The 16794-nt window shown below is 33.3% G+C and overlaps 1 protein-coding gene across 1 annotated transcript in view; it reads right to left on the bottom strand.

The window, feature by feature from the left end:
• Window positions 1-16794, bottom strand: part of CSMD3 (CUB and Sushi multiple domains 3) — a 604389-nt gene that overhangs the window by 139754 nt on the left and 447841 nt on the right. Inside the window, exon 32 of the mRNA XM_008929222.3 lies at window positions 7858-7974. Coding sequence (XP_008927470.2) covers window positions 7858-7974 — 117 coding nt within the window. The remainder of the gene's footprint in view (window positions 1-7857; window positions 7975-16794) is intronic.

Raw genomic sequence — 16794 nt, 5'->3', positions numbered from 1 at the left:
AGAGGAAAAGTGAGAAGTATGGATTATAACAGTATGAGCAGGGCCTAATAATGAACCATTTTATAACAGATGTTTTTAAAAGGATTTTCTGGAGTCCCTTGATTCTAGTCTGATCCTTATGAGCTCCTTCCCTGAAATATATCAGAATACTTCAAGATGGAAACTTGGCAATGGTCATAATGACTTCTCATGGATTCCCTGCCCAGGTTTCTCTGTCTCTTACTGCCAACCAGTGAAACTATGTATCAGGGACTTCAGTTGCTCTGTTAGGATGACTTTCCTATTGATTTTTGGAACTACAAAATGGGAAAATGCTGCGGCGGGGGGGGGGGGGGGGGAGCATGGCAAAAACCCCAAACCACCAAAACCAAAAAACCACAAACCCCAAGACAAAAAAAAAGGCCTGGTCTCCACAGCTGGCTGGACTTGAAGAGTGAGAAAGCAGCTTTTTCACTCATATAGAGATTAAGGGTAAAAATGACACTTCATTATTAATATAACTTTATGTTAAAACAACCTAAAAAATGGTGATTCAAGCTTTTGATACTGTCCTGCTAAAGTACTTAATTCTTGCCGTAAGAAGTGAACATAACAAAAACCCAGAATTGTTCAGAAAATATGCCACCACTCAATCTCATCCTCAGGAGTACTGAAAATCATGTAAGCAACAATTGTAATGTAGTCTTTTCTCTGTTATTTGGAATCAGGAACCCAGACTAATTTCAGCTATTATAATAACAGCCTTTTCTGTGAGCAAGGTTTGACAATTTAATATTTGAAGCAGCTGGAGTCACAGCTCTCAGAATAACAAAAGAAAAAAAATCCTTAGAAATCTTTCATCAATTAAAACTTTGAGAGTAAAATTATTTTACTTATTTTAAAACTATGAATTTCTTTGAAGACTATAGATGTGGTCTTATCATTCTGCTTTGAATTTAGGTGATTAAAAAGACAGCTATACTGGTGCCATATGTTTATAGTAAAACTCAATAGCTTAAGCTATTTAGCAGTCTGTATTAAATTGGTCATTATTATATTCAAACACATCACTAATATTTGAGCCAAAACTAATCATTTTTATTGACAAAAATCTAAAAAGAGCACTGAAAAAGTGATTTCAAATCATATCAAGCAACTAAAATAGTAAATCTCTTTACATTTTATTTCAAAAATACATTGAATAGTTTGATTTTCTTTAAATGTCACCCTACGGTGACTTTTTTATTGGCATCTGCTCGCTTGGCAGGCATGTTAAGCACTGAACCAATGAATGAAATAGTACCCAGTGAGTTGGAGTATATAAAACCTGCTAGTCCTTCCTCTCAGAAACCTAGGAGATTCATAGTTAAATGGAAAGTGATGTGAAATGACCTTCTCGTCCTTCTGTAGATTATATAGTCAGCATCTATATGACACAAACTTGGCCTTGAACTAGAAAAACAAACAAGAAGTTAATAGTTATACAACTAATGCTCACCTCTATTCTTAAAAAAAAATCTGAGACTGCAAGCTTCAGCTATTTTTGGAAAGCCTGAAGCACAATAATTCATGTGTATTTAGCAGTATGATAAAAAATATATTCGCTATCCACTAGGTATGTTTGGTATACAATATTTTGCTACTAGCCTATTCATAACTGAATAAAGTAGTCAGTATTACTGCTCTGTGTTTGAAATACAATGACAAATAAAAATATTTGGCACAACCTTGTTAAAACTTGCAAAATATTCTTCTAAGGAAGAAATTCTTACATCAATGAGAAAATAATTTCATAGCTAGTATATATAACTTAAAACTATTGCATTATAACTAATTTTACAACAAATTCAGAAAATATTTATATTTTAAATAGCATTTTCAGGTACGTTTATTATATATTCTGGAGAATAGAATACTTAATACTCACTAAACTCCTCTGCAAAATCACAAAAAAAATTTTCTAGCATATAACTAATCCTGCCTTTCATTTTCCCTTTCCAGATGGCAACGCAAATACATTAGGAATTCATTTTGTAGACAGTCTATAGGCCTTGGCTTCCTGTTCCTGTAGAATAACTAATCTAATACAGTTCATCATGTGAAATTCTTCTTAAGTAGGTGATCCAACAACACTTAAAGAAGCAGGGATTATTGTCTAATATACACTTAATAACATGACACAGATTTTGTTCATGTCCAGTATTGGGTTTAAAACATTTAAGAGTAAGGAATCCCAAGTAAAGCTTGAATTTGAATCATCCAAGTTCAAGCCACTAAATGGCCACTCACTGAAACATATCTGAAATTGTCAGCTTTACCACATATTCACAAGATAAAATCATGAACTTATGTGTATACAACATAATTACAGGATGGATGTAGACTACATTTGCAGCAATGTTCTCTAATTCATTTAACCCATGGTAGCCACCAGAATGAATATGGTAAGACTGTGCTGTTTCTTCTACATTACAAAGAATTTATCTTCTTCCAAAAAATTGCAGCTAGATATTTTAGATGGGATGAATCACATCATGGAAATATGTATTTCTCTTTGTTGATTAGAGGAAGGATCTGAATGGCATAGACTAGGTATCTAACTTCCATAGTTAGATGCCTTACTAAAACAAGAGGAAATGTATTCCAGCAAAGGATTCAGTGACATGCATACACACCTATTTACTTTGCATGCAAGCCTAAAATTTATATGCGCATAAATCAGCAGTGTTTAAGGGCAGCACTTCAAGACAACATTCACGTATTTAGATCATCTCCACTTGGATTATACAGATTAAAACACAAATCATGTCACTGCATCTGACTCTAAAGGTCCAGAACACACACTTATGGATGAAGATTTTTTTTATTTGGATTTTCATGTCCATTTAATATGCAGAAGATATGCTTCTAAGTTTTCTGTTTCTGGGTCACCACCTGTACATTCTTTTCTTGCTAAATTGCACACAATACAATGAACCAGATTCTACCCATTTTTATTGTATTTGTTATATAGCTATACAATCTTCTTATTTAAAGGGAGAAATGGACTGTACTTTTGTATGGTTAATTGCATGCATTATAAATTTCAGAAAAATAGTTTATTTTTCATACTTAATGAAAATAATAATGGGAAATAAATTCATATTCATATTCAATGCGCATTGAGAATATTTAATTTCTATTGTGGTAGGAGGGTGCATTATTTGTTTCTAGCACAATGAATACAACCTACATATTTTTCTGGCTCAAAGCAACCTGACTCCATCCTTATCCCTCTTCCATGTTATTCAATAACTTTCAAATTTAAATTCAAAAAGAGTCAAGTGAAAAGACATGTACCCACCACAGTTAAGTCCACTCAGAAAATTTTCAAATCAAACCAATATTCTGGCAATGAGTTAAATTAACATAAAACATCATTTACATGAATTTTGTGAATGTTTCCTTTCCATACTGATAATAGAAAATTTAAAAAAAATTACTTCATCAATTGTAAATAAATATTACAATTAAATATTACCTTTCTTAGGTTTATTGTCTCTGGGATGAAAACTAGTTCTGTATCTGCCTGATATTCTATTCACAATGATGTCTTAGTTCTGACCAGGATTTCTGAAGTCTATCTTAGATAAAATTCCAGTTTATGTACTTTTGAATGAAGCTTAGTTAGCTGACTGGAAAAAATTGCAGAAAAGGACTTTCATAAATTTTTTAATGTTGAGCTCTTAAAGTTCAGTTTTAAGAATTTACTAAGCATCATTCTGGTACAAGATCCTTTGAAAATCTTGCAGAACAGAATGGTGTTAAGAGAAATAACATGTCAACATAGTTGAAAGAATACAAAAAAAAGGAAAAGGAGTGTGAACTTAGCATCAACTACTGGGATTACTTATACAGTAGGTATTTCTTTCTATTGTTAAGAATAAATATTTGTATGTGCATCCCTAGTATTGCATGATGTTGAATTTCATTAAATTTCTTCATTAATTCATGTTTTTAAAATATTATCAGTTTTTATTAGAAGTGTCCTGTGATAGAGTTAGTTTTGCTGTCTTTATGCAAAATTTTGGGGAACAAATACACAAAATATAGATTTTGTCTTAAAAAACAGTTTTATGGTTACCTAAAATAAAATAAAAATGTGGAAATAAATAAATAGTCACTTTTCTTGGAAGTCATTTTGTTTTCAAGTCATTTGGAAAGGAAAGGTGTGCTGACTTATTTTTTATAAAATACAGGGTACAAGCTGGATCACTGTCATCTCTTTCTCCTAAAATTAGTGCCTCGAATCTTTATACAGTTGGACATACAAGTATTTGGAGCAGTCTTTGTGGTTTCACTCCATCTTGTTGACAAGTAATCATTGTTTGAACAATGTAGTCTCACTGAAGTGAACCACTTTGAAGTGGTTGCTTGTATAAAAAGAGGGTGTGAAGCAGAATCAGATTCCTGCCTACGGTAGCATTTTGATATTTTAGATCATACTCTATCATTTCTACCTCCCCTTCGGCAAATTATTACTTAATTCAATAATTGCTTAGTTTGTGTTTAAAAATATTGAAGCTAGATATTCAGCCAGGCATTTCCATCCATTTTAACTTAAGATGCAGAGTTAAATCCTCCACATTTTAAAAAAATATCAGTCCATACACATCTGCCCCATTTCTTAAATGAAATTAAGATGTGCACAGCAGTGATGATGGATTCAAGGTATTAAAGCAAATGTTTTACTGTAATGCAGTGAAGTATTATCGTAAGTACAATTTGTTTCTAATTTCCTCTTGATGTGAGGTTGTTATTTGGCACATTCTGCTACTTGCAATCTGTCCTTGCCTATCTTTTTCTTTCCAAATGTAAACTGAGTTTGAAATCAAATCAAACAGTACTGAAATAACTCTACTGTGACACGACTGTTGTCTAACAATTCTAGATGCAGTGAGCTGTCTAACAGAAAACACACGTCGACACCATTGTTGGCTCTATGTGTGTCTTCACTGGCAGAATAAAATTTGTATGTTGACCTTCCAGTGTTGGCAAAAAATTACTCTTTCAAGGATATTATTATTAATAATAATCTGAAAGTTCTGCTGTTTGACTCTATTTATTTCTTCTCTCTGTTGTCTATGTACAATTATCAGGGCTATCTCCAGGAATTCAAGAAAAGACACAAGCAAAAGTTGAAAATAGCATAAGTGTATGATAGAAATGTGTCTGTGAATACAAGCTGGTTATTCAAGAATTGAAGAGAACAGTGGATTTTAATTTCCCTGTTTACAGTAAGCAAACTGGATCTACCTTCATTGCCAAATTTCTAAGTAATCTTGCCACAAAATGTCATGCAATAAAATTCTTGCAATTTTTTAATATTATATTTTGCTGTAAACATAAACCGAATGTTTCCATGGAAACTAGACATTTTCCCAATTGTATACAATTTTTCTAGCTTCTTGGTAGGAAAAGAGAGTTCTAATTTAAATTTTATACATTTTGATGGCAGCTGAGAATTGATACCTAGTTTTCTGATAGCATAGCTCAAAGCCACACTTACATACCTTACTGTGTATGTTCAATCTATCTTTTTGCTCTAACAGAAAGAAGCAAGCTGGCATAAAATTTATTTTACTGTTAAAAATATTAACCTAAATAGAAGTACAGATGACACCATTATGCAAAGCAGAGAATACAAATTAGTTTATGTGCATCAGGGAAAAAAAATCTCCAACGTCTGCATTTTAATTGTAACCAGTGCTGGATTTCAGTGTTGAACAATTAATGATCATTACACCACTTTAAAATATCAGTGGGAGAGTGTCAAAGAAGATGAGTCTTCCATGTTTACAAAAGATTTTTCCTGTGGCACACTGTGTGCCTTTGTGAGTCATTTATCTTGTAGCTTAAACCTGTCATGCTATGAAATATTGCAACTGTGATTCTTCATGACAGAATAATGAAACACTGGAAAAAAGTCCACTCTGAAATGACTTTTCCACAGAATTTTTGACTTGAGAACCTGGGAAGCTGCAGATGAAATAGCTTTTCTTTTCACTCCATCAAAAACTAATCCAGGCCAATGAGTTCCCTTCTACACACTAAATATGCTATTCCGTTGTTTGTGGGTTTTTTCTATATTGACCTGGTTTTAGCTTTTTCTTTTTCCCCCAAATTGTTCTTTGTTACTCATGTAACAAAGTATCTCATGTACTATATTGGATGCCAAAATAGTTCCTGAAGAGCTTCCATTCAGCAAATATTTGATTGCTATATTTCACACTGAAGGTCTGAGCAATAGAGAAGATTATGGAAGATTTTTTGCTGTTTCCTTTAGGAAAATTATCTTATGTCAGCAGTTTTGCTGGAGTACCCCTTCATTCTCAAAAAACGTGGTTTGACTTTTTGTTGTTGTGAATAATCTCTGACAAATCTACCCCTTGTGATGTATACTAGTAGGTGAGTTGAAGATGTTATGCAGTATCTTTTTTCACAGCATTTTTTGGTGACCATCCTGTCAGTGAGGGATCCCTACATATCAAAAATTGCAAGTGAAAACTCTTCCTAATGCAATGTCTTCTACCAGGACCCAAAACAACAGAATTATAGGTAATTATTTTAAAATTTCAGACTGAGACAAATAATTATATTGAATGCAAAAAAAATTTCATTTAAATTGATTGCCAAAAGGACTTTGACTTTCTCAATGGTTGTTACTGGAATAATTCTAGTGATGATAAAGAAAGATCATAGATCAAAAGAAATATTAACCCCTACACCACTGTACAATTCAAAGAAAGATTTGTATTTTAAAATTTGAGCTTTTGGGTGCAAGGAATACTACTTCTGATTACTGTGGAAGTATCACTGGAAAAACAGCATCTAAAATGGAAATATTTATTTTGGTACTTGTTTCAATGCATCATGTCATTCTCATTTTTGTCTGGCAGGTATTTTTTTTACCTTTCTCCTTCAACACACAGGCATTTTTGTTTTCTGTATGCACAAAAGTGGATGAAAAAAATTATATATTCTACACGTACCTGAACTAATTGTCAAAATACACTATTTAAATACAAGAAAAAGAGTAAAGGTCTATCCCGAGATAGGGCAGACAGTCTATCATAATCATATTTCAGAATATGTCATTGAGTTCTTTTATATTTTGATGGAAGTGGGAGGACATAAACTTTCCAGTTTATCTAAAAAAAATTAGTTATATCAAAAGCACATGTTTCTAACAGCTAGAAATAAATCAAGAATTGTACAAATGTGTTTAATTTTTCCTTAATATTCTGGAGGAATAAGGATAGATTGCCATGACTTAGAAGACAGTACTTAAAAATATTTATTTATTTTGTAGTAGCCTATGCACCTCTACGCTATCCATAAGAACAAAATGATGTTCAGTATGTGGCATACTGCTTACCAAGAAGCCAAACAACCATCAACTGTTATCCTAAGCATTGTTTCATAATAAAGTGAGATAAAATAATTCATAAATTCAGAGAGATACAACAGTGCTGTATAAGTCCTGTCTTTGTGTGGGACAGAAGACATAGTTAAAATTTAGTTAAAATTTAGTCTAGTCAGCAGAAGGAAATGTTACTATGGGAGTAAACTTTTGATGGAAGATCTGGTAATCTACAAAAACCAGGCAGACACATGCTGCTCTAATCTCATCTGTCAGTAAAGAGAAATTCAAAAGATAATGATAAATATAAGCATTTAGAGGAAATAGTGCACTATAAAAATGATAAAAGTGTTAACAGAAGTATCAGTTTAAAACAGCTTTTTCTCATTAATATTTTTTATGTAAAAGCAACCATACAAATCATCCAGAATGTATTCAAGTAACAAAAAGATAGGAATGAGACCAAACCTACTTACCAAACTCCTTAGGAACAGTGATAGAGTAAACACAGTTGTGACCAACACTATAATTCTTGGGGTAGTTTGGTGATAATACAGTCCCTTCGGAGCCTGTTGACCGGCTTCCACATGGTGCTGGAAAGTGAAGGAAATCAGTTTTTAATAATGAAATATTATATATATTAAAAAATCAGTTTAAATTGATTTTTTGTGTGTTGGTATATGATGTTGCAGGAAATTTTATTACACTTCTGCACTGGATTAAATTTTTGCATCCTGTGACATACTGAGAATGTGCAACTTTCTCATATATCAAAAAAGAATTGATGGCACTCTGAAGTTTTCCAGATCAATTTTTTTTCTTTACTATTTATCAACCATCTTAATAAATAAATTATGTGCTTTATACACAGTATGCTATTATTTACAGCATACAAAACTATTATTCATTCATATGATGCTTTATACTATAATAAAACATAGATTATGCAGCCTTTCTGCACACTGGTAAATTCTTACTCATGCCAATAGACTCATAATTCAAAATAATATCTACAACCACTGAAATAGGAAAGTCAGGATTTCTTGACTGACCATGATGTACCACTTATTTATATCCCAATTACTTATAACTATATATAAGGTTATGAGCACACACTTTTCTTTATCACACAAACATCATGTTTATTCTACCATTAACAGCTATAATACTTGATAAAATGGCAGATAAATAACGATGTTATTTACCACAATAATGTATTTTTCTAAGGTTTACAAAAAAACTTAATATTTGTCATTATTCAAAACTGTCAAAGCAGAAACAGTGTTATTTCTTCTTTTTCTTCATCAGATATCCGGGTGATTATTCAATGTTAGTGCTTTCCTATGTCTATGACCTGCTTCTCACACACACACAGTGATTTAGGAGTTTGTTGTCTAGACTGTGGCATATCTTTGGAATATTTTTCTAACTGTTTTGGAATATAAAACATTTTTTTAGTTAGTTTAGTGTTAACTTATCTATTTAACAAATTTATTTCCTGTTGAGACATGAATTTATAAATAAAGTAGTACTCAATGTTTCACTTGCTAAACACATCTGGGATTTTTTACGGTATTCTCTCAAAACATTAATATGTTGTGCATTATATTAAATAAGAAAAAGGTGGTTTTCTTACTATTATTGCATAAGATTTTATCTCATTACTTGTCATCCTAAATACAAGATATTTCTTAGTGTAGCTACATATCATGTGTTTTAAGACTACTTAATTCACACAAAATGTTTGGTGGAGTATACCATGAAAAGAGCACATCTTTAAAATGTAGCAACTTAAGGCCCCATCACTGTGAGGATGGATTTCTGCAATTTGCATTAACATGGATTCCTTTCAGTTTGGTGTAGCTGCAGAGTTTGACAGACCGTACCTGAAACAGGAGCAGACGGCACCTATTGCTCCGGTCTGCATACACAATTTGGAAATGATTTAATGGGCTAGTGTGAAAGTCATGATATTTGAAATATGTCAACAGAAGGGTCTCGACTTTTGCTTGCACAAGTGTGTATAGATGTGATAGATGTGGCACATATATTAGAGTTAAGCGAATCAGTCAGGGCCCAGAGCAGGACACAGTGCTCAGTAGGGTGGATAGGCACGCTCCGAGACACGAGTGAGCACCAAGACTATCATATTCACACAGAATTATCTCAGCATCTTACCTCAGTCCACCATCATGTAAAATATCAGAAATTCATGCTTTCCTTTGAAAACATGTTTAGATAATGGAACTATTGGGTTTTTTTGCTAAAAAGTAGTAAGAATCTTAGCTGACCCTCATATGCAGAGACTTATTTGCCTTGAGTTACTGGAAAAACACAAAGTAGAAAATCTTCACTACTTGAGTGTGGCAGGTAGTTCTGATGAAATCAGATCTGCTTACCATCTTCTAAGTACTCAAGATTTTCTATTCCAGATTTTGGATAAAACAGAAGAGAATATGAAAGAATATAAGCAACAAAAGCATTAAAATAAGTGAAATAAGACTGTCAGAAAAGCTTATTACTTATCTCTAACTCCATTTCCTTACTGTTTATGAGTTGCATAAATAAGCCATTGCAACAAAGACCAATAACACTGTCCCATTCCAGCAGTCATATCACTATTATACTTTCCTAATCCACAGATATAAATAATGTGTAAATTTAAGGTAAAACTATGATTCCACTAAAGTCAAGGCCATGAAAACAAAAAGGGACAGAATTTCACCTTTAATGAAACTTGAAGTCATGTCACACAAAAACAATACTTAAAGTTAATAGCTATGTATTTAGTTCTCAAAATATAGCAGACCTTCCTTTAAAGAAAAATAAATTTTTTTTATACCCTGATTCTTTGTTATTCTTACAAGCTATGAAATTAATAAAGGTATCTTCTTAATTGTAAAAGAAGGTTTTTACAAAACTACTAGTATGCTTAAACCAGAGCAAAATATATTTACCTATGTATATATCTAGACAAAATATTTCATGATACTTGAAAGGTGGTATTATCACAACTGGTATAAAGAAAAAATCACAGAAATAATTTCACTGACAGATGTATATAGATCTCTAAAAGGGATTAAACCCAACAATTTTTACAAATTAAAAAAAAAAAACAACAAACCAACCAAACAAAAAAACCCCAAACAAACAAACCAACAACCCACAAAATAAGATCTAGTACTTTTAAAAATCTGAGAGTTCTCATTTATATTGAAGTCTGGTAAAAATAACTTAAGAATCTCTAAAAGGTGAAGATAATACCATTTCATTTTACAGTTGATAATAATTAAAATGTTTATATGACACATTCAAACATCTAAACATTTTCCCCACACACTGAATTCCATGAAAGAAACATACATCTGCACTGGATTTATAGTGGCCATATATCTGTTCACACAAGTGAATCTGGCACAGAGTTGTTCACACAAGAGAAGAGATGAAGTGCAAGTCTGGAAGCAGGATTTCCAGCAGGGATCTTTCAGGTACAAAGACTCTCAACAAGAGGTGTCTGCAGCCTTTTCTACAATGTGCTCAGTACAGACTGGAGTAAGGCATGAACTATTTGTCACTCTGACATACGCAACATTTAGTTTGCAGCAAGAACAAAATACCTGCACTGAATATTTCATAGTAATTTCTTATTTAGTCTTCTCTTTCAGGACTTTTTCCCTCTGGCCCTTCTGAGTTTACTTTTTCCCTTACTGTCTTATTTTCCAACTGCTTCAATAATGGTTCTTTACCTTCACAAGAATTCACATTCCTGGGTCTCAAAAACAACTAGTATAAAGGAAAGTTGCTTCAAGATGTAAGCACCCTGTTGACCTTTGCAAGCTGAGAAAATGTTTAATCTTAAATCATTAGGTGGTAAACCATTAAGTTCTCATAGCAGCCAGACTGGCCTGCAAGACATTTCTGAAAGTATTTGTGGGAAGGAAGAGGTTTGCTTGATATTTTAGTAAACTCATAGATTTCACTGACTATATTTCCTTTCTTTCCTTTTGGGAAATGTTTACTTTAAAATCCAGAAGTTTCAAGAAGAGGTGATTCTACTCTTACAATCACTAAACATTAATGCTCAGAAATCAAAGATGAACATGAAACCATAGCTACAGTGAATTGAAAATCTTAATCTAATACAAAAAAAAAATATATACTTTTGCCTCTGAAAAACACTTAGCATCAAGTTGTAGTTGTTTGGATGGATTTCACTTACTCTTATTGGAGCTAAGTAGACCCCATTGCCTCCGTTTCAGTTTTATAGTGCAATGATTTATTTAGTCTCCTAAAAAAGTAAAAAACTATAAGTTCTGAAAATCAACTTGTCTAATTATTATGCTAGCATTGAAAAGTCTGCCTACAGTAGAAAGCCTAGCAAACCCATCACACCCACAAATATAAACTGTTATACAAAACCAAACTAATAGACAAACAAAAGCAAAAATTGTTGAGAACCATTTCTCTGGGAATGAAAAATATCCTGCAGAATAAAACAAACCAACCAACCAGCATAAAAAAAAAAGTTCAGGAGTCAAATTATATTTTCTAATGTAATTCTACAATAATATTTCAGTATTTTTTAATAATGTTTGCTTAGACACTGAAATACTGTATCACTTTATGTATTTATTTATGCTCTAGCTTATTCCAGTTTATTCATAAAAATGTTACCCAGTATGCTGTCCTTATCCTGCCTTCCAGGGTCAGCAATGGAACAGTAGGGGAAAAAGGGACTTGGCTCTGGTAAGAAGTGATAAGAATCAGTGTGTTGATGCATTGCTCACTGTTTCCTTGAAACATTATTAGCATTAATGGCAAAAAGTTCCTCTGTTTGCTGAACTTTAATGGTACCTTGCCTTGTAAAATAGCATCCTCTGCAACCTTTGAAAAAGCCCTATCACAACAACAACGAAGTATCACCCACTCTGTATCTAAATTGGTGAGTTTTTTTATCTGGATGATTACCGACCTTGATCATTAGTATTCATGCACCTTTGTCAAAGAACTAAACCCTACCCCTTCATGGCAATGCATGAGTAAATGGAGAATACAATATAAAATTCATTACCATCATCAGTCAAACCTTTTATCAAATTTCAGCATTCACTAGTTGTAAAAGAAATGTAGATGAAAACTACAGAGGTAAAATCGCCCAGCTGAACAACAGATCCTTATAATCTATGCTTAACTAGTACTATAAAGTAAAATTTTCTGCACCTCAAGTAAAACAATATTGGATTAAAAGCCCCTGTTATGTGCTTATTGCTCATGTTTTCCACTGTGCCTTTGCAGTTTAACCAAAAGAAAGAACACACAAGGCAAAACTTCAGTAAAAGAAGTGTGAAGAATGGACTACATAAGTATAAGAATCCATCTCAAATATCTTCAACTTTTAAGGAAATTAATATTTTTGCTATGAAATTTTTTCTGCAGCTTGAAGTTTTTAACTGTTACTGCTGCTTTTAGATCACCTACTTTTGAACTCCTACAGCTAAGATCTAATATAATTTAATTATATTTGCAGATTTAAGTGCCATATTGCACCATCCATTTTTAAGCAGCAGTCCTCAATGGAATCAACAGGGAATACTGCTTAAAAATGAATGGCACAATATGGCTTTATGTCATGCAGATAAATTTGATTACACAGCTACAAATGCAATAAAAAATTAAGAATAACAGTGTATACACTCTGCAAAAGGAGTGAAAACATGTCTTGAAGAATTGGTAATGGGATACTGATTTTTAATCTAATGGGCTACTTTATAAAAATCCAGACTAGGATACCTAGTATTTAATTGGTCTAAATGAGAAGATTAAAAAAAGTTAGTTAACGACATGATGCATGTTTATAGAATTTAATATATTGTTGTGTTTTAACCCCAGCCGGCAACTAAACACCACAAAGTCCTGCTTGCTCCTTTCCCACTGTGGGGAAGGAAGAGAATTTGAAGGGTGAAAATGAGAATTATAATGAAGAGGAAAATCACAGAATCATAGAATCAGCCAGGTTGGAAAGGACCTTCAAGATCATCGAGTCCAACCCTTGATCCAACACCGACACGGTTACTAGACCGCGGCACTAAGTGCCACATCCAGTCTTATCTTAAAAACCTCCAAGGACGGAGAATCCACCAATTTCCTGGGCAGCCCATTCCAATGCCTGTAACCCTCTCTGTAAAGAATTTCTTCCTAATATCTAACCTAAACCTCCCTGGCACAGGCTAAGACCATGCCCTCTTGTCTTACTGATAGCTGCCTGGGAGAAGAGACCAACTCCCACCTGGCTACAACCTCCTTTCAGGGAGTTGTAGAGAGTGATGAGGTCTCCCCTGAGCCTCCTCTTCTCCAGGCTGAACAGCCCCAGCTCCCTGAGCCTCTCCTCATAGGGCTTGTTCTCCAGTCCCTTCACCAGCCTTGTTGCTCTTCTCTGGACCTGCTCCAGCACCTCAACATCCTTCCTGAACTGAGGGACCCAGAACAGGACACAGTACTCGAGGTGTAGCCTCACCAGTGCTGAGTACAGGGCAGAATCACTTCCCTGGTCCTGTTGGCCACACTGCTCCTGATAACAGGCCAGGATGCCATTGGCCTTCTTGGCCACCTGGGCACACTGCTGGCTCCTGTTCAGCTTCCTGTCAATCCAAACTCCCAGGTCCCTTTCTGCCTGGCTGCTCTCCAGCCACTCTGTCCCCAGCCTGTAGCGCTGCAGGGGGTTGTTGTGGCCAAAGTGGAGGATCCAGCACTTGGCCTTGTTGAACCTCATCCTGTTGGAATCAGCCCAACTCTCCAGCCTGTCCAGGTCCCTCTGCAGAGCCCTCCTGCCTTCCAGCTGATCGACACTCCCTCCCAACTTAGTGTCATCTGCAAATTTGCTAATGGATGACAATGAGAGAGAAATATAACCCAAGAAAGACAAGTGATGAAAATGAAAACACTTGCTCACCACCAAGCAACCAACACCTTTCCAGTTACTGATCAGCAGCTCTGGGCCAACTTTCCTTCTAGATTATTGATGAACATGATGCCACAAGGTATGGAATATCCCTTTGGTCATTTGAGATCAGCTATCCCAGTTGTGTCACTTCCCAACTTTTTGTGCACCGCCAAACTGTTTGCTAGTGGGACGGTAGGAGGAGCAGCCCTTTGTAAACCCTGCTCAACAGTAACAAAAATGTATTATCAACACAGCACAAATTCAAAACATAGAGCATACTAGTTACTGTGAAGAAAATTCACCTTATAGCAGCCAAAACTAGCATATACATTAAATCACTGGTTTCTCTTTTTCTTAGTCTGATTTAATATACAATGTAATTCTATTTATCCTTTGCAGTCCAATTATGAGATTTTCAGTTGCAATGATTTAAGTGGTTAAGTGGTTAAGTGGTTAAGTCAACACTAATTTATAGGTAACAAGGAAATAAGTATAGTGACTGATATATCACCTTCCAGATACAAAATAATTTAAAAAGTAATGCAAAGGAAATTATAACATATATAAAATGGTAGTGAAATTAATTATGAAGTTCCAAATTAAAGGTATATTAATTGTAGATATCAGTCTGGATATGTGAAAGTGATGGAGTACTTAAAACTGTTTTGACAATACAGTGAATATGTGAAAGACAATCTGATCTAGAAATATATATTTTAGTTACTACTTGAAAATACAGAAATACATTAGAAATAAAAAGACACTAACAAATACAGAGACAGAGACAGTGCACCATCGTAAGACTGGAAAGCAGTTACAAATAAAAAAATATAATGGAGAATATGGAAGATGTCCATACTGTCATCTCTTTAGTCTTCACAACATAGTTTAATTACAAAATCAAAATTGATTAAAAAAATGAGGGAGTAATATTTCTGCTCCATTCAAGAGCAGTAAGGTCTCAGCAGGAATATCACAGCAAGTTTTTGGCATTAAAAAAAAGGAAGAAAAGAAAAAGAAGAAGAAGGTTCTATTATCATATAGCAAGACGTTTTGAAATAATAGGTCTTGTTTAATCTCCAAAATAGAAGAATGTGAACATGAGCAGACTGGTCACTTTTTGAAGATGTGGTAGATTGAGATAAAGATTAGAGAAAATAATTTTTCTCTTCATCTATAAATGATAGAACAAGAAATAACTGCCAGAATTTTTAGTATAATAAATTAATTTTAGATATTCTCATAACTACTTTTGGGAAGTTATTAAGTGTTTGGGTGACTCCTGGAAGAACAAGAGATATAAATATCTGTCATAATGGGTTAAGGATATCCAAGCAGAGAAGAGACAGTATTTCTTATAATGGGTTATGTATCTATCCATACTAATTGACCACACCATGAGAAAGAGGTTTATTGGGCTAGCAATGCTAAACCCACAAACTGAATCCCATAATGTGATGGGCTATTTTATATTTTCTAGAAAAGGAACCCATAAAAAAAAAGATTATGAATAAAGAAGTACAAAATGGGAGAATATCTAAAAGTCAATTCTTCCAAAATAAAAAAAAAATAAAAAAAGATTCTATTATAAACCTGAATTATTAAAAAGTGTAAGTTTTCTAAAATATGTATAATCAATAAAGTATGTCTTTTAAGGAGAAAATCAAGGAGGTCAAAAACTGTGTAGCGGAGAAACATAATTTGACACATTTTAAGAATTACATTTCAAGATGAAAGTACCTCTTAATTTTAAATAATTTTTGTTGTTATTTAATACATTTTATATAAATACATAAAATTCAATTAAACACAATATCGAATTATTTCTATGTAAATTTATTGAACCGTTCATCACCATTTTTCTTTAAAACCATGAAAATCAGATCCAAAAGATTTTGTGTATTCAGTTTCTGTTTCTTGAAATCTTTTAAACAAAACTAAATGTTTTTCCAAAGGTATGAAAAGTAGATTTTATAGGGCTGAGTATGAGACACACTTTTAGATTCATGGGAAAATGCCTAACTTTAGAAAGAAAGTTTGCTCTCAATTTAATGATTAATGATTATTAAATTTCAATTATATTAATTTTTTCCTTAAGGAACTGTGGTGCATACAGTTTCAAAAACTTCTATATAGTTTTCTTAAGTACTGAAGTCATGCATTGCTTAAAATTAGTTAACTAAATTTACTCATTTTAGCCAAGTGTAAGAAAAGTGTGAAATGAATTTTCTAACAGAAACTGAGATGTGAGAGAAGGTCAAAATCCTACATTTTGTTCTGCTTCAGAATGGGTTCATATCTGATAGCTTCTTCATAATATTGGCTGCTATTCAAATAACCAATATATCAATTTGCAAAAGTATTACTTCCTTATTTTTTTTCCTATATTTTTCCAAACAAATGCAATTAACTGGAAATTAGACATATTTCTCTTTCTGTCCAATCTCAGTTAATTCATGCCCATTTTAGATGG

The sequence above is a fragment of the Manacus vitellinus genome, unplaced genomic scaffold (assembly GCF_001715985.3).
Source record: "Manacus vitellinus isolate BGI_N305 unplaced genomic scaffold, ASM171598v3 scaffold_1_pilon, whole genome shotgun sequence".
In the NCBI taxonomy this organism is placed as follows: Eukaryota; Metazoa; Chordata; class Aves; order Passeriformes; family Pipridae; genus Manacus; species Manacus vitellinus.
Note: the sequence above shows the minus strand (reverse complement) of the source record. Positions and strands in the feature narration are given on the sequence as shown.